The 24,923-nt window shown below is 36.8% G+C and overlaps 1 protein-coding gene across 1 annotated transcript; it reads right to left on the reverse strand.

Annotated features, from left to right (window-relative positions):
- Nucleotides 1-21,692: 21,692 nt before the first annotated feature.
- LOC149195033 (uncharacterized) lies at nt 21,693-24,706 on the reverse strand. Its single transcript, XM_089408062.1, has 2 exons — nt 23,174-24,706; nt 21,693-21,764 (listed from the first exon to the last, which is right to left on the reverse strand). The coding sequence occupies exons 1-2, from the start codon at nt 24,485-24,487 to the stop codon at nt 21,693-21,695; spliced, it is 1,386 nt and encodes a 461-aa protein (XP_089264188.1). The 5' UTR covers nt 24,488-24,706.
- Nucleotides 24,707-24,923: the final 217 nt, after the last annotated feature.

Genomic DNA, 24,923 nt, shown 5'->3' on the forward strand with positions numbered 1-24,923 from the left:
TCAAACCTTCAGTTTTATAGCCTTCACTTCGGGCCCCAAACTGAATGAATGATAACAGTACAACTTGAAATGAAGGGAATAAAATGGTATGTACAATGATCCTTATGACAACAGAAAAAATTTCAAATATGGTACTGTTTCTATAGCCAACCATTGACCAGCCCACCTGGACAATATTCTCCATCATTTCTTTCAGCAAGAAAGCATTTTGACCCCGATATGCAACAATTCTAAAAGGTCCTTTCCATAGGTTCTCGAACTTGACGTGCTTGCCTTTGTCTTCGTTTCGACCTTCCCATTTCAGCACTATGTCTTCAATTTGAAACTTGTCCGCCTTTGCCTTTTGATCATATATTTTCTTGATTATCTCTTGCAGCTTGAAGGTATTCTGAAAAACCTCCTCTCTAGTCTGTTGTAAATGGATCATTTGATTGATTCTTCATTGCAAATGATCTTCCTCGCTGCCAGCTTCCTGCAAAAGTTTAACAACCAGGACTGCAAGAGATGTAGGGAAAACTATGTCAACACCATACATGATCTCAAAAGGGGACATGCCTATTGATTTTTTCTGACTTACTCTATCTTGCTCATAGCATATTGACCAATTTCTTGTGCCAGCTCTTCTTGTTTGTTTCCAACAGCTTTTTGATAATGTTGATTAATGATTTATTTTAGGATTTTGCGAATCGATTACCTTGTGGATATTATGCAGTTGAGTGCCCCAAGATAATGTGATATTTATTACAAAAACAAATCATCTTTTTAGATTTAAAAGCTACTACATTATCTGTAATCAGCTTGTTAGGACAGCCAAAACGTGACAAAATATTGTTTTCAAGAAATTGAATTATTACCGAATCAATGGCCTGCCAAGTAGGAATCGCCTCAATCCATTTAGTGAAGTAGTCTGTCACTGTAAGGATCCACTTATGCTATGTTGAAGAAGTAGGATGGATCTCACCAATTAAATCTAAACCCCACTACTGAAACGAAGCACTTACTTCAACTGGTTTGAGTGGCAAAGGCTGTAATTTTCTCTTACCTTGAAAAATTTGACATTCGTGGCAGCTTGTAACAGTTTTGTACAAATCAACAAAGAGGGTTGGCCAATAATATCCCGATCTCAAAATTTTATTTGCTATTGTCTTCCAAAATAGATGACCTCCACAATCTCCCTTGTGAAAATCATTCGTGGCATGTTTTGCTTCCTCTTCGACCAAACAATTCAGCAATACACCACCAGGATCTTTCCAATAGAGTGCATTATTCATTATACAAAACTTGGCAGCCTTTAATTTCAGGGTCCTACTTTTGTTCTTAGCCATTCCAGGTGGTGGTGAAATATGTTTGAGCACATAAACAATATCCGAATACCAAGGAGAAAGAAGGAACATTTCAGATACCTGAACAAGTGAACTTTCTTCATCTTCTTCGAACATAGCCGCAATGAGATTAATGTCCAAGGCATGCAAATTAGACTCCGCTATCAGTTTGGCCAGCCCCTGTCCTTTGATGAGCTTTGTTGGTTTGATCTCCACATCATATTCTAACAAAGTTGCAATCCATTTGCCTCGTCTCCCTTCCGGATCTGTTTGCATTAAGACATCTTTAACGGAAATGTTAGGGACATAAGCAAGGATGTTAGAATGCATAATATAGACTCGCAAATATTTCAATGCCTTTACCAAGGAAAGAGCTTGCTTTTCAATAATATTGTACTTTAAGGTTGCATCCCTTATTGTTCTTCTGAAAAAAGCAATTGGTTTCTCAAGCTGGTCTCTTTTCTGCATTAAGACTGCTACCATAGTATGATCTGAAGCAAATGAAAAAAAAAAAAATCTTGGGAATAATACGGGCTGATCAAAATTTTAGCTAAAGAAAGGGCCAATTTTACCAAATTGAAAGACTTGATGGCTTCCTCGGTCCACTTCACTACACTATCTTTCTTTAACATGTTTGTGATTTCCCTCAAATGTTCTGCAAGATTTTGTTGGGTCCCTATAATACTAGTGATTACCCCATTACTATTGTAGTTATACCCCTTATTTATATTGTTGTTCCCCTATTACCCCCATATTGTTATTTCTGTGCCCCTTAGAATCCCTCTATTGTTATTTTTGTGGCTTTATATTATTATTGTTAGGTCGGCTGGATTATATTGTGACTCCTTAGACTCCTATATATAGAAAGGAGGTTTTGTCATTTGTATCATCCAAGAATTGTTCATTTATGTAATGTAAAGGAGGTTTCCCCCTGAAGAGGCTGAATTCTAAGGCGTGGATCTCTCTTTTCTATCTTTTTGTGAGCTGGTTTCATAACATTTGGTATCAGAGCTTTGGATTCTAGGGTTTCGCTGCTCCAAACAGGTCATCGTGGCATTTTCGCTATAAATGTTTTTCTGTGACGTTTCAGAAGTCGCAAAAAAAACCTATTTGAGAAGAATTTGCGCTGAACCTTGGGTCCGAATTTCAGAGCTTTTTGCGTGATATTTTCGGAGATATGATCTGAGGAAGTTGGCCTTTTTGCAGACTCCTGAATTACATTCAAAACAGGTGACCTGGGGAAAATCGTCATAACTCTCTCTCTGAGGATCGGATTGAAATTTCATAAAAAGGTACAGAAAGAGGATGGACTGTAGTTTCTTGTGTGTGTGTTTCAGATTCAAAAGTTGAAACAGTGACTCGTGGCACGTCGTACAAGTTCGCTCTACTGAACCAATCTAAAAGCAAGTCACTGTGGGAGATTTCACATAACTCTTCCTTGGAGAATCCAATTTGGCTCAGACTTGTGGCATTGGAAAGAGGACGCAGAAGGATACTACAGGTAGAAATTTCAGAACTAGATGATCCGAAATTACAGAGATACATCAGATTCAATATCAGGCTTCTATAAAGTGAAAAAAGGTGTGTAGTTTTTTTTTAAATTTTTGTGTAAGCTTGGTTTAACGAAATTCAAGGGGCATAGTAAAGCATTATTATCGGTAACTGATGCCCCGAGGAAATAAAATGCAAACACCTAGTAAGGAACCTGAAAGCTCTAGCATGACTCATGAAGAAGAAGAAGAAATGCTACATGATATATCAAAATTACAAGAACAAGTGCAACAAATGTCACGCTCACAAAAGCTAACAGAAGCTAAGATAAGTGGCGTGGAATCTAAGATAAAGGGCATGGAAGCTAAGATGGATGATTCGAAGATAGATTTGAAGAAAGACATGGCAGATTTGAAGACAGACATGGCAGATTTGAAGACAGATTTGACAAATTTTCTACAAGAAATACTTACTAATGGTGAAAAGGTTGTAAAGGAAACTCATGATGTGAACAAAAGTAATGTTAATCATGATTCCATAGACGCTAATGTTGGATCAAAGACCCACCATATTCCAAAAATCGATATGAGGAAGTTTGATGGCAAGGATCCCGCCACATGGATATTACAGATGGAGCAGTTCTTCGATCTCAATAATGTGCAAAACACACAAAAGGTACGTATGGCAACTGTATATTTGGAACCAAATCAGTTTGTATGGTATCAATGGCTTTGCTCTCGTAAAAAATTTATCACTTGGGCAATTTTTACGGAAGAATTGATAGCACATTATGAAGATACAAAAAGCAACACTTTTTTTAGCCAATTGATAAGTCTCAAACAAAAGGGTTCAGTAATGGAGCACATTGAGGAGTTCCAAAAATTGAACATAAGGGTAAAAGATATTCCAGAGGAGCATAGGATTGATGTGTTCATAGGGTCTTTAAAGGATAATATCCAACATGATGTTCGCCTTTGGGAACCTGATTCATTAGAGAAGGCATTCAGGTTAGCAAGAAAAATGGAAAGCAAAATTATGGCAACTAGGAAGCATACCATTCACAACTATAAAGACGGAAGTGTTGTTGCCCATAGTCTTCCACAACCTACAAGGTTGACACCACAACAATTGGAAGAAAAAAGAGCAAAAGGGCTTTGTTACAATTGTGATAGCAAATACACAAAAGGTCATAAGTGTGCTGAGAAGAAATTATTCTACATAGATTGTGAAGAGGAAGAAGAAAAGGAGCAAGAAAGGTCAAAAGAAGAGGATATACTCCAGGAACAAAGCCTAGATGAAGAACAAATAAATCCGACCATATCTTGTAATGCATTGGCAGGAATTACCACTCCTCAAACCATCAAGATAGAAGGACAAATCAAGAAGAAAAAGGTAATAGTGTTGATTGATTCAGGAAGCACCCACAATTTTATTCATTGTAGGGTAGCAAAAGAATTGAATTGCTTCCTATATCCAGCACCAGAGTGTCAAGTGATGATTGCAAATGGAGGAACAATAAATTGCTCTGGAAAGTGCCATAATATCAAGCTATCCATGGGAGAATATGTATTGACTAGCCCAATGCTTTCCATTCCAATGGGAGGTGTTGATGTTGTACTAGGAGTCCAATGGCTACAATCCTTGGGTACAATAGCTTTTAATTTTCAAGAACTTTTCATGAAATTTTTTGTGGAAGGAAAGGAAGTTGAATTAAGGGGTATTGCAGGGAAACCAGGAAAGATAATCAGCTCTAATGGCATGACAAAGCTTCTAAAAAAGGAGCAAAGAGGTGTAATTGCACAATTATGTTCGCTAGATGTTTCCACATTGGAATCATCTATTTCTCCAGATCTCCAAAAAGTCCTGGACAATCATTCCAAGGTATTTGAGACTCCCAAAGGTCTCCCACCTATGCGTGATCATGATCATGCTATTCATCTGATTCCAGGAAGTGTTCCTCCAAACATCAGGCCGTACAGATATCCCTATGTCCAAAAAAGTGAAATTGAACGTATGGTTGCAGAAATGCTAGAGGCTGGTATAATTCAACCGAGTCAAAGTTCTTTCTCAGCTCCAGTAGTATTGGTGCACAAGAAGGATGGATCATGGCGCATGTGTCCAGATTATAGGGAGCTCAACAAGCTCACTATTAAAGATAAGTTCCCCATTCCTGTCATTGATGAATTGCATGGATCAATTTACTTCACCAAGTTGGATCTTCGTTCGGGATATCATCAAATCAGAATGAAGATTGAAGACATTCCGAAAACAGCATTTAGAACTCATGAGGGTCATTATGAATTTTTGGTCATGCCTTTTGGCCTTACCAATGCACCTTCAACATTTCAAGGTTTGATGAATTCAATTTTCAAACCATTCCTTAGAAAATTTGTGTTAGTATTTTTTGATGATATACTAATCTACAGCAAGTCTTGGAAGGATCATGTTGAACATGTTGACAGGGTGCTACAACTATTGGAGGAGAAACAATTATATGCAAAAAGATCCAAATGTTTCTTTGGAGTCCAGGAGGTGGAATATTTGGGTCATATTGTATCTCATGAAGGAGTTAAGGTAGACCCTAGCAAAATTAAAGCCATTAAGGAATGGAAAATCCCCACATCCATAAAGCATCTGCGAGGATTTCTTGGGTTGACAGGGTATTATCGCAAGTTTGTTAAGAATTATGGGAGAATAGCAGCACCTCTAACAACATTATTGAAGAAAGATTCATTTTCATGGACTCCGGAAGCAACAAAGGCCTTTGAACATCTTAAAGAGGCAATGTGCCAAGCACCGGTCTTAGCTACACCGGACTTCACAAAAACCTTTATTGTGGAATGTGATGCTTCAGGAAATGGAATTGGTGCTGTTCTAATGCAAGATGAAAGACCCATTGCTTTTGAAAGTCGTCCAATCAAGGGAAAGTTTTTAAGCAAAGCTATTTATGAGAAGGAAATGTTGGCAATACTCCATGCACTTAAGAAATGGCGACCCTACCTAATGGGAAGACACTTCAAGGTAAAAAGGATCATGATAGCCTTAAATACTTTTTAGAACAAAGATTATCCTCTGAAGAGCAACAAAAGTGGGTCACAAAGATGTTGGGTTATGACTTTGAAATCATCTACAAAAAAGGGAAGCAAAATGTGGTGGCAGATGCACTCTCAAGAAAGGATGAGGATGTGGAAGCATTGTTGTGTGCCATTTCTATTATCCAACCAGATTGGATAAACGAAGCAAGGGAGGAATGGAAGAATGACGAAGAAGTGTGGGCACTTATTCGAAAGCTACAACAAGATTCCAGTACTTCTGATACATTTAGCTGGCAAAATGATTCGTTATGGTACAAAGATCGCTTATACCTCTGTAAGAATTCCCAGCTAAAACAAAAGATTCTTATGGAATTGCACACTTCTCCCTTAGGAGGGCACTCAGGATTTTTAAAAACTTACCACAGGGTTAAGAAGGAATTTTTTTGGGATGGCCTTAAATCAGATATTCAAAAGTTTGTGGCGGAATGTTTGGTTTGCCAACAAAATAAAGTTGAAACAATTAAGACACCAGGTCTATTACAACCTTTATCCATTCCAAGCCAACGTTGGGAGGAGGTTTCAATGGATTTTATCACAGGTTTACCCAAGTCTGAGGGAAAGAGTGTCATCATGGTGGTAGTTGACAGACTTACCAAGTATGCACACTTTTGTGCATTATCACATCCATTTAAAGCCAGTACAGTTTCTACTGCATTTATGGAAACAGTTCAAAAGCTACATGGAAACCCAAAGATTATTGTAAGTGACAGAGATCCCATTTTCACTGGAAATTTTTGGACAGAATTATTTTCTTGTCTTGGTACTCAGTTAGCTCATAGCTCATCTTATCATCCTCAATCTGATGGGAAAACTGAGATAGTAAACAAATGTTTGGAAGGATATCTTCGTTGCTTTGTATCTGATAAACAGACACAATGGGTCAAATGGTTGCCTCTGGCTGAATGGTGGTATAACACTTCCTTCCATACAGCAACAAAAATGACCCCATTTATGGCACTTTATGGGTATCAACCACCATCCATCACATCATATTTAAGAGAAAATTCTAAGGTTCAGGCAGTGGAACATCACATCGAACATCAACAACAAGTCCTCCAACTCTTAAAGGATAACCTCGTGTTGGCACAAAATAGAATGAAACAACAGGCAGATCAACATCGCAGTGAAAGAAGTTTTGATGTAGGTGATTGGGTATTCCTACGGCTACAACCATATAAGCAAATGTCCCTAAAGCAAGCTAAGAAGGATAATAAATTATCACCAAAGTATTATGGTCCGTACAAGGTGTTGCAAAAGATTGGTACTATGGCATACAAATTGGAGCTTCCTGCAGCTTCTCGATTGCACCCAGTTTTCCATGTTTCATGTTTAAAGAAGGTTATAGGCGACAAGCTCCCAGTTCAAACAATATTGCCAGAACTTGACGAGGAAGGAAAAATTATATTGGAACCGGAAGCAGTCACAGAAACAAGAACTCGACAGCTACGAAATCGATCAATTTCAGAGTATCTTATCAAGTGGAAGAACTTATCCGCTGAAGATTCCACATGGGAGGATGAGAATTTTATGCAGAAGTATCCAGAACTACTCAAGCGTTGAGGACAACACTTTTTTGAAGGAGAGGGGCATGTTGGGTCCCTATAATACTAGTGATTACCCCATTACTATTGTAGTTATACCCCTTATTTATATTGTTGTGCCCCTATTACCCCCATATTGTTATTTCTGTGCCCCATAGAATCCCTCTATTGTTATTTTTGTGGCTTTATATTATTATTGTTAGGTCGGCTGGATTATATTGTGACTCCTTAGACTCCTATATATATAAAGGAGGTTTTGTCATTTGTATCATCCAAGAATTGTTCATTTATGTAATGTAAAGGAGGTTGCCCCCTCGAAGAGGCTGAATTCTAAGGCGTGGATCTCTCTTTTCTATCTTTTTGTGAGTTGGTTTCATAACAGATTTGGCACAAAACGACGTAAGAAATTCATCTTACCGTTGAATGCTTGGATCTCCTTTTTACTTCGTGGAAAATCAATCTTCTGAATGGATTCCACTTGAGCTGGATCAATTCGGATGCTCTCCTTGGATATGATATGACTGAGAAGCTTGCCTTCATCCATGGCAAACAAGCTCTTCTTTGGATTGAGAGATATGCCATACTTTCTACACCGCTGAAATACAATCTTCAAATGATAAAGGTGCTCTTCATCTGAATTAGAAAAACTGTCAAATCATCAAGATAAACAACTAGAAACACATCTTTCTCATTTGCAAATGTAATATCCATAGCCCGCTGAAAGGTTGCACCAGCATTCTTCAATCCGAATGGCATCTTGGCATAATGGAAAGCTCCCCATGGAGTGGTGAAGGTTGTTTTGTCCCTGTCATCTTCATGGACCAGAATTTGGTTATAACCGGAATACCCATCAAGTAGTGACATGCGGGATGCTCCAACTACTCTCTGAAGTATGTGATCCATCTTGGGAAATGGATAGTTATCTTTCAAAGACACTTTATTCAGATTTCTGAAATCAATACATAATCGAATCTCACATGTTTTCTTGTGCACGAACACCAAATTAGAAATCCAATCTGAAAAACTTATGGGAACGATTATACCAGCTTTGTACAATTGATTCACTTCCTTCTCTATTGAGGGCAGCAACTTTGGATTTATCCTTCTTAGCTTCTATCGAAATGGCTTTTGATTTGGCTTGATCGGAATGATGTGTTGAATTATGATCTTATCATATGCCTTCAAATCTGAATAGTCCCATGCAAATACATTAGTAAATGAAAACAATAAACTAATGTATTTTTCCTTTACCTGTGGAGGCAAGGCCTTTGATAACTTGAACATTTTAGGATTTTCTGCTAATCCAATGTTTACATCCTCAACTCCTTTCTTGGTTAGTACCAAGGTTGGTTTTCGGGCTCAATCATCTTGATCAAACAACTCTGCTAAAGGTATTAGACCTTTAGGAATGACATTGTCCTTGAGCTGCAAATTTTCTATCTGATTTACTTCCATATCCACTTCACCATCATCATGCTTTCCATCTATAGAAGTGTCTTTGTATTTGCCTTCATTTTGTAGAAATTCTTCGATCTCTTTATCATCTTGAAACACCTGCCAATATCTTTGATTATCACATGAATTTCAAACTTATTGTTTGAATTCATCGGAATTTTCAAATTATTTGCAGCTATTGCAAGAGAATCTGCAATAACATTCTGTACACGAGGGACACATGTCAAAGTGTAATCTGGAAACAATCTCAAAATATCTAATACCACATTACGATAAGCTTGCATGCGAGGATGCTTAGCTTGGTATTCACCTTTCACTTGCTTGATAACTAACTCGGAGTCGCCATATACTGAAATTCTTTTAGCATTTAACTTCTTAAGGATTTTCAAACTAGCAACTAAAGCCTCATATTCAGCCTCATTATTTGTACAATCAAAAGCCAATTTATACGAACAAGCCCTTACATTACTTGACACTTTGTTTGGAAGAAATGTAGGGCTGCGTATCCAAATGCCAATTCCTGCACCTTCCCTACCTATTGCGCCATCAAAATCCATGCTCCACAAACCGACTTCATCCTCCAAATGCTGGAATTCTATTTGCTCTTCTTCTTTTGCTTGTTGTCCATCAATTTTTTGCTACTATCGGAAGGTTGATTGCTCAGCGGTACTATCAAGCTTTTGTCTTTCTTGATCTAGTACAACTCTGAAATTTTCAGCGATCTCTGGAATATCTTCTACTTCAACTACTTGACTATTTACATCATTAAAACTATCAGAATATAGAACAAAAGATTCTAAATCAGTATGTACATAATTGATTGGATGATTTAGAGGTTTCTCCTTGCTAGTGATCATGTTCTTCATCTTTTTCTCCCGGTATAATTTCCTCAACTGACCAAACACAGAAATCGTAGCATAGGAGAAATCAAGCTGCAATGTCCCTTTGAGTTTTGATCCCCAAGATCTGGAAAGAAGCATACCAAATCTAGGAAGAATATCTGCCACAACCACATCCATCAAAAAGATTCTTCACCGGAATTTGATCTAAAGTGACAACCAAATCTTTAATAAGCCCAATGCATCTGACCCTACCAGAATCAAAGGAATATAGGTCATGGTACTTGCGAGTGATATCTAAACCCAAATTTTCCATGATTTCTTTAGGCGTGATATTATGAGAGGCTCATGAATCAAACATGGCATTGTGCAATACATAATCATGCAATCTAAGGCTGATGTAAAAAGGAGCTACATCACTATCCTCCGACTGACCTTCCAATGCTAGCCCAAAGATAAGTTCGGGCTAGTCATCCTCCACATTTACCATATCAAAAAATGGATCCAAATTCAAAATTTTTGACACATGACCTTTATAGCTGTTGTTCTTCATTAATTCATTCAAAGGAATTGACACTTTTAACTTAGAAATTTCATTTTCTAAGCTAAAGGTTGATGTTTTCTCTACCTCTTTGACTAAAGCATCCTTCTTTTCAGTCTTCTCCTTTGATACAATTGGCTGATTTGATCTTTCATTTGCTGATTGTGTTTTGCTGGTGGTAGGATCAGCTGCCTCCTTTCCCTTTCTCTGCACTATTGGAGAATCATTCTTTGGCAGTGTCACTTCCTTCCTCTTCTGAATTGGATTGATGGGAACCTCTCTACTCCTGAGTGAATATTGTCACTGCTAGGCTGTCAAAGCATTCATGTATCCTCTCTGATATTCATTAGACTCTTCTTCAAGAATTGTTTCATTTGCCAAGATGAAATCTTCATCCTTTTGTACAGCTGGGCTTTCTGAATACTCTTCATCTTCAGTGATATAAATGGGTAGATCATCAGGTGTAAAGAAATGATTCTCCTCACCAATTATGTTCTCATCATCATCTAATTCCGGACCATGTACAAAATTCTGCTGTAAGGGTGTCTTTACTTGTTGTTGTGCTGCTTGGTCTTGTGCTCTTTGTTCTCGTTGCTTGATTCTGAATTGTGGTTGCTGCTGACCACGGAAGTTTGGATTTCTGACTTGTACTTCAGGCTTATCAAAAATTGTGAGCCTATCAAACATCTTCTCGATCTTGTGAAGCAAATGATTTGAGGAAGAAGCTTCCTCCTTTATCGTCACCTTCTTTTCGGCCTTTGCTCTAGCTCTCTTGGCAAGCATATTTGCCTCAATGCTAACTGAAATTTTCTGCATGTCCTCCAATGTGGCTGGATCTCTTTCTCTCAATTGATATGCCATGTCGGGATTGAAGCCATCGGGAAATTTAATCAGAGCCAACCCCATAGGTGGCTTTATATCAGCAGGAATTGCATAGTAAATAGTATTGAATCTGACACAATAATCTTAGACACTCTCACCAACATTTCTCTTGATGTTTTCATATTCAGAAAGAATTTGAAGAGGATTTTTATTTACTTCCTAGCGATCCAATAATTGTCTCTAAAGAACAGCCAATGTAGTTATACTCGCAACTGGAAAAGCTCTGAACCACTTTCGCACTTCACCTCCAAAAGTTTGCACAAATAGTCTCATGGTCACATTTTCTTCATCAATCTCATGAAGGTCAAAGAAATCGGTCATCCTATCCACATGTTGTTGAGCTGTAATACTTTGGGGAGTGCCATCAAACAATGGGATTTTGCTTTGGTAGTTAGCGGGCATGGCATCCAAATTTTCAGGCAACACAAGGGGTTTGCTCTAGGTGGATTTGAAACTGGCCTTGGGGATGTAGGAGGAGTCAGAACAATGATAGCAGCTGACGATGTAATTGGTGTATGAGGTGTCAAAGGAGGAGAGGAAATATGAGATGTTTGAGGTGTTGATGGGGTTGATGGGGGAGATGAGACAAGAGGTCTCTGATCTGATATAGTGGGCTGCACAGGAATGGTGGGAATGAAAGGAGGTTCGGTAGGAATTTCTGAACCAGATGTAATAGCGGATGAACCAAGAGTTGCAGATGCGGATTCTAAGAACTCGGGAATGTTTGAAGCCACAATGGAAGTTTGAAGATTCAAGATGTAACTACAAATTGATTTATTTTCCCTTTCAGTTTCAAGATCTTTAACAAACTCCAGATTTAGGACAGTAGAACCAACAACACTTTTAGATTTAGTCTCAAACAACGACAGATCAAAATGTTCGTCAAACTCAAGATCTTCAAGATATTCAAAAACAACGGGACATGAACGAGATTTGAACACAGGAATCATAGAACTTTCTTGTCGGAGAATTCTTGGGATGAGATTTTGGTTTTCCTACACAGCAGGAGGATCAAGATCAGGATTGGCCCTGGTGTATCGTATGGAAGCCAGTGTGTTGAATTATTCCCAAAAATCAAATAGACATTATCAACTTGTTCAACCTATCAAATTCTAAACTCATCATCCAAAGTCTAGAATTGCCTTATGATACTGGGGTAATCGTTTAAATCAAATGTTCAGTTTATAAACTAGACCGAAGATTGACTGAAGCAGCACTCATCTACTTTCGCTAATGCAAAACAAGAGCATTTCGAAGGCTACCTGGCTAACTTCGAGCTCTGTCTGTAGTCCACAAAGCCAAACAATGATAATAAACTTTTCTTCCCCAGTACGGCCGCCAATATGTTAGGGCCTAAATCTACCTTAGGCTGAGAAAGACAGAATCTAGGGTAACATCAAACCACACTTAACCTGGTAGCTAGCCCTACTAGGTTGGGAGAGGGCTCTCTCCTTGTCAATCTCAGAAGAATATGGTCACTAGACCTTGAGATGACTGATGTAAAGACTGATTTTAGGCTAGGTATATGCTCAGAGGATTTTTATTGAATTTAATTTTGGTTTGCTGGCTCAAATGTGAAAGGCAGATTTGGGTCCGGGGAATGGACACAGTCTTGCAGAGATATATATGGGGCGAGGTAGGCAAATGGTTTAGTACTTAAAATTGAGTGAGATGGAGAGATTTTAGACTGGTGAGGAGTTGGAGAGGGCATGAAAGTCTCAGGGATCCTCTTCAAACAACTAAAAACATAAATAACTAAACAAAACCTAGGTAGAGCACTGTAACATCAATGAATTATACCTTTATCCTTGTTTCATTTAGTTAAGATGAACAGAGAGAGATGACGGCATACATAAACACATGTAAAATTGCATTACAAAAAGAAAAACTATACCAAATCAATTTTCCACAAGAATCCCACAAAGTGCTGCATACCCTGGTCTATTCCTTTGCCAAACTACATAAATGAATGTACAATAATGCTCAAAGCATTTACAAGAGTCCAACCTTTACCAATGACTGAAAAACTACTAGACATAGGCAACAAACAACTCATGCTAGGCTTTAGGGGTCGAATTCATGATTTTAGTAGTTGTTTCAACAAGATCTAAACTAAGAACTAAAAAGTAAGCAGTGGAACAGCTTGCCTCTAAAACCTAGGAAACTGATTCATTCAGTTTCAAACTACCTTTTTATGATGTATCTACCTCCATGAGTGAAATTTTAGCATATTTACATCAAAATCCATCAAGTTACATCAAATTACATCATGATTTTGACTATGAGGGAGAGAAAAGTCAAACTGAGAAAAAACTAGGCGAAAAACAGAGTTTTTTGGGCAAAAAGGTCAATTTTCCATCATGTGTGTCGTGCCTCTGTCCCTGTGTGCCGTGCCTTTTTGTAGCTGATTTTGGAGGCCTTCCTATGCACCAAATTTGCTCCAAATGGGCTTGTTGGAAATTTTTGTCTGTCTACTTTACAGAATAGCTGGAATTTCTGAATTTGGTGTCCATTTTACCCTCCAAAAATGAGTTCTCCCAACACTGCTTCCTGTGTGGCCAAAAAGGGGTAGAAAGGGCATTTTTGAGGTGTTTTTAACCCTTTTGGAAGCTCAAAACTTGAAAAAATTTCTTGTCCATGTGTGGGAATTCATATTTTTTCCTGGGGAATCCAAAAATGTTGAGTTTTCCTCCAAAGGAGGTCCCTAGCAAAAGCGTATGCTAGGTGGCGCAGCGCACCAGGCAGAAAAACCTGTGTTTTGCTCCAAAAATTCAAAATTGACAAGAAGTATCCCAAATTTCTTGAAATTTGGGCTGAGTGTCCTGCATCAATTTTTGTGTTGGGCTAAGGAAGCCTCAACCAAAATCTGGATCTTGTCTTGCTCTTTTCTCTTCCTCAAAGCTTTCCTCAACTTGGCCTTCAAAGTCCTAATTCTTGCTTTGCAAACTTTGTTTCTCACCAAATAGTGGTAAGCCATGTGCCTCAACATCTTTTTCTCTTTTTTTGGCCTTCTCCAGCATCTTTTCCAAGTGCATGTTTGTCCTCTCAAGCCAAGATTCACGATCAGCTTCAATTTCTTGTTCAAGTGGTGTCAACTTGACTTTCTTCCTCTTGGCAGCTTGCCGGTTGTCTCTTATGTTTTGTAGCTCCATGATGGTTTGCTGATCCTCTAACTATTTATTTCTTTGCTCTAGATAGTTGATTATCCACTTGGCTCTTTCCAAGTTGAGAGACAAGTCATGAATGCCATCTTGATGTTCCTGGATGATCTCCTTGAGCTTTGAGGTTTGGGAGCCCAAATCAGTGTCATCATCCTGAATGAGAATGAAGTCTGCCTCTTGACCTTCTGAAGGCCCCTCATCATGCAGTGGTTGCTTACCCTTATCCTGTACCTACTCTATTGTTGAAGGAAACGAGACCTCTTCCACTCAGGTGGAGATAGTACTCGTTTTGTTGCTGCAAAAAATCTCCTTGTGCCCTTTTGGTAAGTGACAAACACCGGCACACTGGTGGTTTGAGTCTCATGCACCTCTTGCTAATGTGAAGGCTCTCCTGCTTCATGAAAAACTGATGGAGGCACTTGAGGACCTATAAAGACCTCATGTGAAATGAAATCCTCCCATGATACATTCAATAAACTGAGCTGATGCAAAACCACAATCTTGATTAATGCAAAGTGATAAATGTTGTTATATTGCTGATGAGGGGGTTTCCTTTGCACCAATGTGGTCATTTTCTCAATATTCTGGTAAATGAAATAGGGGAGGTTCATCATCCTCACCCTAGTAAAATGCATCAACAATCTGATATGATAGGTGTATGGGCGAGAAAATTTGCGTTCACAGCTGAAATATTTAATTATGAGTTTCATAAGGGGAGCATATGTGTCCTGTAGGTACCTGAAAGGGAAGACCCTACTGACATGGCTCTGAAAACCAGCCTTGATATAAGGCTCATAATAATCTCTGTCCACCAGCTATCCCTTGTTCCACTGTTCACCTACATTCGAAATGTCGGTTGCTTGAGCTATAGTCTTAGGTGTCAAAGTGAATGTCACACCTACCAAAGTGACCTGGCCATTGTGAAGATGAAGCACAAAAAGTCTGGCAAGCTCATGGTGGTATTTGACTCTTTCCACCATCTCACAAAATTGATAGCAAGATTGATGTTGGAAGCATGTTACAGCAAGGGGGCAAGCCAACAACTCAGTAAGTGTAGTGGCCTCCTCCCGGTTATGTTTTCCACTCTTGTGAGGTCTCCTTGGTGCATGAATTTCTTTGGAGGAGTCACTTACTGTTTCCTCATTTCTGTCATCAAATGAATCTAACTCCATGTTTGCTAATGCTTGATGTTTCTTAGATGAGTATGAAGAAATTTTATAGTGACAATAGATGTTTGTTGCTAAAAGATAGGGATTGATGGTGAGGGACAGTGAAGGGATTGTGAATAAGGGATTTGGGATGTTACTTGTAGGGTTATTGGAAATGGAAGGGTTTGGGGAATGATGTTTAGGGTTTTGGCATATCAATTAGGGTTTGGGGGTAGTGGGATTAGGGATTAGGGTTTTCAGTTTTGGGGATAGGGGGAATAGGTAAGTGTGAATGAAAAAGGGAAGGAGAAAAGGGGTGAATGAAATGGTAGTGAGGGGATATGAAAATGTTAGGGGTGAATAGGACAGCAAAAACTGTAATTTGCAAACCCTAGGCAGTTTTCTCAACACAACTGTGCAAGGAACTAGGGTTTTGTTTTTAACCTATTGAAACACCATAAACACTGATGGAAACTCATACATTGGCAATATGGAGGTGTTAACTTACTTGTGGAATGAAGAATTTGCAATTTTGGAGCTTTGGAGGAAGATTTGGATGAATTTCGGGCTTTGAAGACTAGTGCACCGTGCCCACTCACAGGTGCGCCGTGCCTCTCTGGTGCATCACGCCAGTTAGAAATTCAGTGTAAATTTTGCTCTGTGTGTGTTGCGCCTCTGAATTTTGATAGTTTGGTTGCAAAATAGCTCCTTTGGCTTGAAAACACGACTTGCCCTTGCTCTTTCTCCTTTGGCATAAAAATGAGCTTCTTTGACATGAAAAGACTTTATATACAAATGATTTTAATTTTTCACTTATGAAAACCCACTTTCCTAATGTTTGTCTTTCACTTGCTTTTTTAAAACTCTGTTTTGGGCAATTTGACTTACTTTTTGCCTTTGATGGACTAAATGCTTTGAAATTTTGATTCTTTTGTAGGAACTGGAGTGTAGGAGCTTGACAAAGTGACCAGGGATGCATCTTGAAATTATTACATATAGGGAAAAATGAAATTACATGAAATTTTGTACATAAAACATAAAAACTTTGTTTTTCCTCAAAACAAGGTTTTGAGGAAAAATCAATCACTGAGCATGTGATTATTGAATTTTTTGTTGCTGAGACTTTATTTGACCTCCTCATGTGCCTGCTGACCATTATTGAGCATTTACAAGACCTTATTGACAAAACCCTAGACCTAATGAGACCTAAAACCCTAAAAATGACTTTTGTAGATGTAAAGACAAAAAATGACTACAAATGACCTAAATGTATGAAAATGGGCCAACAGGTAAAGATCATGAGGGAAAATTTATAATATGCCACTACCATCAGATGATCCATGACCCTAATGGAATGTAGTTGATCGGATGAGACACTTAACATGCAATGCAACAAGAGAATTTTGATCACTAATGGAAGGATGAAGATACCAACACTAACAAATCAGGGATGTGATCCTATCCGATGCCATATTTCCAGATAATAATTTATGTAAGGCAAGAAAATCTCCAACAGTACTCCTAGCTTTTAAACACATTTTGCAAAGAAAAACGCAAACATTGTATAGTCTATTATTCCAAATACACAATCAATCACTGAAAGTTCCTATCGATATAAGAAAATGAGTTAGTTGTATCACTGCAAATAGCTTGTTTCCTCAATTGCTACCCATTTCCTCTTTTTACTTTATAATTCTTTCTTAATCAGTGACGTTCTCAATGCCATTTAACTGTACATTTATCGTTCCCCTATATAATCACCATCTACTACCTTTTACGTGTGAAACATGCAAAACCTTTGTATCAGACATAAAGATGCCATCAAAGTTCTTTTATCGTTCCAAATTATGTTCTCATTGGTCAATTTCATGTTAGCATGGGTATATTCACTTGTACATTTTGTGTTAATAGGTTCATATCACCAAATTTATCCTTCATTGTCAAATATAATTATTGTCTTGTTACAACACATTCACAAAATGTCACAGATACATTGCCAGTAGCACATGAGTAAAGTTAATTAATATATATGATTAAAAGAAAACAACCCTATGGGTAAATATTAGTCTTTTCATCATTCAATTCACCAAATATGTGATAGGTGTTCTATGAAACTATTAATAAGCGATTAATACTATGTATTTTTGTGCAGGAGGGAAGTGTACAGAAGAAGTTTGGGAACGATAAATTTATGTGGAGCATTGGAACATTCTAGAAGGAAGTTTATGTCCCTTGCTCCACACACCCATTCTCCCACACAACACTTCTGCTTCACGCGCATTAAAAATAAATTTCATTGAATATTGCATAATAAATATTTAATTCACAAATGCATTTAATATTGCATAATAAGTATTCAAAAACCTTGAACATAGTTTTGAAAGCCACACATCAAATCGTCAAATCATCTCTATATAAAATAAAACGTGATCACGTTGATCCACCCTTAAGAGACAATGTAGTTGAAGATGTAGAACATTACGAATTAAATTTTAGGTTCCTTTCTCCACATATTAAATTAGCTTTGTGAAAAGTATAGAGAAGAAAGATTGACCCAATATATTACCTTCTCTTTAATGAACTCCACCACACACAGTTAACTGCACACAACTTAGCACAACACTTAGCCTATCACTGCTTACTATCAATTCTAAAAACTAGCAAAATGAAAACTTAGCAGAGCATATAGAAAAGAACTTTGGAAAAAAACATTCATAACAAACCCCCCTCAAGAACTAATCGAGTACGTGTTGGCAACGTGCATGCAAAAAACACATGATGAACACCAGGGCAATGCAAATATGGACAAGTTACTTGATAAAATTCTGTTAGGTTCTTTATGCTAATTTGGATTTATGTTCATAAAAGTTTCATAAAAGTTAGATTTTGTTGAGAATTTGTGAATTAAACACTTATTGTCCAATATTAAATGAAATGTGTTTTTAATTTGTGATTTGTGCGGGAGAATAAGTGTACGCAATATCAAATGCAATCATTATGCCGCAATGTGTTCTAGATGAATATTGGTGGTCACCCGCCTATTCCACCTAGACCTCGAGTCGGTTTCATCAGTTTCCTTGATTATAGCAGCGTTTACTATTTTTAGTAGTTTTTCAGGTCTTGAACTTCCAGAGCCGTTTTGACCCCTAAACGATTTCTTTTTAGGTTGGAAACAAGCTTGCAACAAATCTTATAATACTCGGAGAGATATTTCCAACGATGTATCGTACGCGCCAAACGAAGATCATATGACAAAGTTAGACCCCAAGAATTTAGCTACCTAATTAACCCCAATGAGGCCCAAAAACTCTTGGTGTTCCATCTCCCAGGGTTAGGTTTTTGGTTTTTTAGGGTTTCCCTTTGTTGTTTAATAATGAAAACGCCCTTGAGCCTCAATGTAACACAGTTTAGAGGCATGTAGTTGCCACATCTCTTCTTAGAGATAAGCTACCATCACTTGAGCTAGTTTCTTTTCATTCTTCTTGTAAGCATCTTTCAATTCTTTGCTATTATTGAAATGAAGATTTATTTCTGCTACATCTTTGTGTTTATGTTTAAATCTATATTCTTTTATGTTACTGCATAATCCTGGATCATAATGTTCCACAATTCCGTATGCATTCTCCTACACACCTTAAACCACATGTTAGGTCATTCATAAATCAATTTTATGAGAGCTCTTTTACATCCCGATATCCAATAAAACAAGTCCACATCGACATAGTAATACACACAGTTGCTATAAAGTTCGGAAGATGTTATATGTTGTAACCGTTTAAAGTGGGAAAAAGCACAACAACACATTTCACCCCTTCACTCCACACAGATTCACGACTCCATGCACATATTCTCTTGTACAACAAAATATGTACACATTTAAGATGATTTTATTTTTTTTATGAAATAAGAGCAAAACACACTAGCAATGTTTGTCATAGTGTCAGTGTCAGAGCACTTATTGATCAAACACTCCCCCCACTTACATAAAGGACCTTCTCAGATTGTGTAAATGTCAGTGTCATAGCACTCACCGGTGGAATGACTACTCATAAAATTGGTCCCATTTTTTTCAAATGATTTGTCTGGAACTCCCCCCACTTACATAAAGGACCTTCTCAGATTGTGGAAATGTCACTGTCATAGCACTCACCGGCGGAATGACTACTCATAAAATTGGTCCCATTTTTTTCAAATGATTTGTCTGGAATGATTAGGAACGGACAAATACCGAAAATAAATCACCCTTTAGGAGGGGAATTATTTCACATCAAGAGTCACTCAGCCAATCGAAAATTAGAAACAAGATTTCCAGAAACTAAAAAAATATTTGTGAATTTGTGAGAAAATAGAAATATTTAGCATTTTCCTAAAACTTTGGCTAAATGGTAAAAACACAACAAAATAATAAAAAGTCAACATACTTTAAAGTTTTTAAAATAAGAAATATAATATGTTTATTGTGTATCACATAAATATATACTATGTTTATTATGTATCATATATATCACAATTTCTTTAAAAAAAATTTAACAAGTAATTATTATTATTTATCTCTATAAAATATTATTTTTCGTATATTTAAACCATTCCTTTAAAACTAGATCATTTTATATTATATCATGTATCTATTTTTAAATCATTTATAATCTTATTTAAATTATTTCAAATGTAAAATAAGGAAAAGTATATTGAAAAGGAAGATATTAATGAGTTAATAATTGAATATGAAAAACTTCTTAAATATATATAATTATGCTCTAAATGAGTTGTCAAAATGAAAAAGGTTTCCAAGTCGAAGAGGTATAAGTTTCTTCTATTCCAAGTTCCAACCCTATCTTAAGAGTTACAACAATTTTAATAGTGATATACAACAAAATAATAAGGTATATTGATTTATTCATGATATAATAAAAATTAAAATAGAGTAATCATATATTTATGACAATTTCACAAATGATAAAATGCATAAGCATAGATATACAATAGGGTGTATTTATGACAAAGATGGTACAACGAAAATGATTCAATGCATTATAAATATATTGAACTCTTATAATATTAAGATAATATATACATATATAAAAGTTGAAGTCTTATGCTTTGTTTGTGTGAGCGAGATATATTTATTTGTATTTGTATATTAAAACTCTTATAATATTAAGATATATAAATTGTATTAATAAATATAATGTATTAAAATTAAAATAACATAAATAAAATTATAATTGGAAAAGAAATTATAATTTTGAAAAGTAAAAGATGCAAAATAAAACTTTTATTGCAATATTATATATGTCAAGTTAAATATTCGAATCTCCATATAACAAAAAAATGTCAAATTAAATATTTGAATTTCCATATAAAAGAATAAAAATCAAATTCTAAAAAAAATAAAGATAAAGAAAGTTTATTGAAATGGAACACTACCTAATATATTTATTATAAAAGTATTATATTATTTTTTATTATTATTTAGTTTAATTTTTATATAACTTTTGAAATGTTATTTTTCATTTAAAAAAATTAATTAAATTAATACTTAAAAATTATATATCAAGAACCATAAAACCAATTTAAATCGATGTTAACTTCATATTTATGATTTATTGAAAAGATAAAATCATTTAAAATATAAATATTATTTTCAAGAAGAAAAAAAATACAACCAAAATTTTTGAATCACTCGATATATGATTAAACCAGAGTTATATTAAACCCGGAGTGAAAATAAGAGTTTAAATAAGTTTATGGTAAACATTTTTCAAACTAAATCTCTAGAGATATGATTAAACTCAGAGTCAAAATAAATTTATGGTAAATATTTTTCATAATAGATCTCTAGAGATATGATTAAACACAGAGTTAAAATTAATTTGTGGTAAACATTTTTCATAATTCATCGTATTAATAAGGTGGTAATCCAGAGAAACCTTTATATTAATGATTACATTCATATTCCACTCTGCCCAACATTTTTTCTCCATATATGCAGGCTACCTTCCTGCTTTCCTCTGTAATACATATCTTCAAGTTTTCAGTAAAAAGCTCTCTTCATGTCTACCTGCTACACAATTCAACAATAGAAACTGTGTCAATATTCTGTTACATTGAAACTCTATCAATATTTTCTTCCTTGACCTTCTATTCTTGAAAAAAAAACCAATAAATCTGTAATCTGAATTTACAATACTAAAACTCCAAGCAATTTAGCACCTGGTTACTTATGGTCTGGATCTTCGTAATTCCTCTGTATTTTAGGCCGACGTGCAGGTGAAACTGCACAGAATGGCTGCAGCCATGCTGACAATACTTTCAGTTGAGATGGAAAACATGCAGTTTATTGTAAATATGTGTAATGCAATAAAGGCAATTGAGATAACAGTGGCATTTAATGTATTCCTATTAGTGTTGTGTGGATAAACATGGAGGTGAACAAAGGGTAAAAATGGAAGTTCACAATAAAGAGAGAAGGAAAATTATAAAAAAGTATCGTCTTTGAGAAGGTTATAAATAGATATATTGTATTTCATGTAATGTAATTATGTATGTATTTAGTTAAACCATTGAATTGAATCTTGGGAATATCTTTCACTTTTCATCATTGAATTTAATTTTTTTAAATAAAATTAATTTATAATATTTTAAGATATTACTATCATTATTATTTAGATTATAGATTTATAAAATATTTTGAAATCTGACTATACAGTATATAACAATTATTTTTATTGCAAAATTTTAGAGTCAATTGCCGTCACTGCCAAAAATATATCTGAAATATGGAGATGATCTAAGCAGGAAGAGTTATTTTCAATTCGGAAGGAAATTTTGAAATTAAGTATAGTTGGAGGTCAGGAAATTGCACAAATAATGCTAGAGAGGCATATAGATTATTGCAATGGTTATTTTTTGCCAAAGAAGCAAACATGGATTAATGCAAGGGCTAATTTTGGTCAAAGAAGCAAGCATTGAACATTTGGTGGTATTAGGTTGGTTAACCATTACCTTGGTCATGGATCTTTGCCTAAGTATTGCAAGTTGCCAAGCATTATTGATGGAATGAAGATTCTGAAACTAGTCTTCTCTACCATTAGCTTTTTTCATGTGTTGAGAAGAAACAATTCCACTGCAGATAATCTAGCAAGGTGTTTACTTGGAAGCAGAAGTCCTAATAAAAGGTGTTAAGTTGGATTTTGGAGCTAAGAGTCCTATTGAGAAATGGAGCTAGGAGTCCTAATGAGAAATGGTATTAGTTTCATGGCCTAATGAGAAATGGTATTAGTTCCATGGCAACTATTCTTTCAATAGGCCTGCTATGCATTGTAAATTTTGTCTATATCTACAGGGATTTTGGAGAATCTTTGCCTCCAAAAACTATGTGCCTTTTAGGATACTTAAAAAGCTAATAAATTTTAAGCTAATAGATATTGAGAAAAAAAACCATCTTGAGATTATAGATAATAAAAAAACCATCCTGAGATTATAGATATAAGTGACATCAAAAAAGTTTCATTATACTTAATCGTAACATCCATAAAATGTTATATAAAATTTTAAAATATTCCTAAAATCTACCATATCAATGTTATATAAAATTCTAAAATATTCCTAAAACCTAGGATATCAAATTCTTAACTATATCCATTAGATTTCAATATCAAATTCTTAACTATGTCCAGCAGGAACTAATATACTTACCAGGCACGCTAAAAATATACCAGGAATTTCAGATTGAAAGTTCCTGTTCACCATCCTAAGCTTGACATCTTCGTGCGCTAATCTTCTAAGCAATTCAGCTTCCATGACCGTCGCATTCGCACGCCGGATGGCCGACGTCTCGTCATTCACTTCACCTGGCCGACAACAGGAATTTTCATGGCCGCTTGAGTTTGAATTATTATTATTATGATCCTCGCAGCTTTCATCAGCTGCAACAAAATCGACAGCCGCGTCTTGAAATTCCGAGCCTCCATCCTGCTGCAGGGATTCTTCATTATCACCAACAACAATGGAGTTCTTTTTCACAGCCGAGTCTTGAAATTCCGAGCCTCCATCCTGCTGCAGGGATTCTCCATTATCACCAACAACAATGGAGTTCTTTTCCACAACCGAGTCTTGAAATTCCGAACCTCCATCCTGCTGCAGGGATTCTTCATTATCACCAACAACAATGGAGTTCTTTTTCGACGACTGGCCCATGCACGTCACCATGGAAATGTATGCATTTTTCAGATCCAACGCACTACTTCTCTGATCGTTCACAGAATTCCGAGACCGGGAAAGATTTCTCGGCAAGGGCACAGGGCATCGGGCAAAACATCTCGGAGCCGCGTCCGAAAGCCGGCAGGCCTCGTCGTTACTGAATTCTGAACTATCATCGACGCTGGAACTCTTAATACTAGACGAGGCATAGCGGCTGATTGAATCAGAGACCCCCAATTCGTCACTTCCCAGACCCGCAGAATCGAAGGAATTAACAGATTCACGGCTCCTGTGCTTCGAATTCTCAATATTATTATTTTCCGAGCTCGCCTTAGAAACACCCAGCAACATCCCCTGAAAAATCGACTTCATCATTTTCTTGGCAAATCGTTTAGGCGTCGCTTTCGAGGGGCGCTGTGCGGTGCACATCGGAGTCGTACAACCCGCCGATTGCAGAAACGGCGGCGGGCTAAGTGGCGGCGCCATTGAGAATTCATCGTCTCTGGCAGGCGTTTTGGGCTTGCCGGGCTCGTCCTCCCAGTGGAAAGGCACATTCCCATGAGTGACCGTTTTGTACAACGAACCAGAAGACCGTCCCAGGCTTCCCTCCTTGGTCAGAAACCTGTTGCAGAATTCATGGCTTCCTTCGATTTGCAGAACGGGCTCTTTCTCCACTGGTTTTGCCTTCCCAGGGCTTTCCTCCCACTTGAAGGGCACTGCAACAGGCGGGCCATACAGTTCCTCGATTGATCCTGCCTCCAATGAATCTCTCTTGCTCTCAAAACGGGATCCCTTCAACAGAATTCTCATATTTCAGTTTCAGTTCTGCTCCCAATGGCCCAATTCTGCTTCAATTGTAACAAAACAAACACAGCTTGCAACTCAAAAACCCTTTTTTCCAGAGATTTATGGCTGTCTGTCAATTTGCAGGTAGGAAAAAGAAGGGCTTTCCAGTTGTGAAGCAAAATCAGCAGCCCAGATGTCAAATTCTCATACCCGAAAGCAAACAAAAAGCCTGAGAACACAGGTACTTTGAAACGAACGGAGCCATGCCTCTTGTGAAAATATTAATAACCATAAAACACACCTGAAAGGCTGTTTCACAACTTTTCACATCAATTACAGACATATTTGTTGATGATTGGCATGTTGCGCCATAAAATTTGGCAGAAAACGTGTGGCCTGGGATACGCGTTCCAGTAATTCAGTGTCCGAGGATGTCGAACGTGACTCCCTCTTTCCGCAA

Source organism: Pinus tabuliformis, chromosome 2_2 (genome assembly GCF_031772625.1).
Source record: "Pinus tabuliformis cultivar Carrire ecotype Pingquan chromosome 2_2, CPIR1, whole genome shotgun sequence".
NCBI lineage: Eukaryota > Viridiplantae > Streptophyta > Pinopsida > Pinales > Pinaceae > Pinus > Pinus tabuliformis.

Excerpts from the sequence above, each read along its gene's own strand:
- LOC149195033 (XM_089408062.1), bottom strand. The coding sequence starts at position 24,487 with ATGAGAATTCTGTTGAAGGGATCCCGTTTTGAGAGCAAGAGAGATTCA. Across the intron at positions 21,765-23,173 it reads GTATATTTTTAGCGTGCCTG|CCATTCTGTGCAGTTTCACC; the intron begins GTAAGTATATTA and ends GCATGGCTGCAG.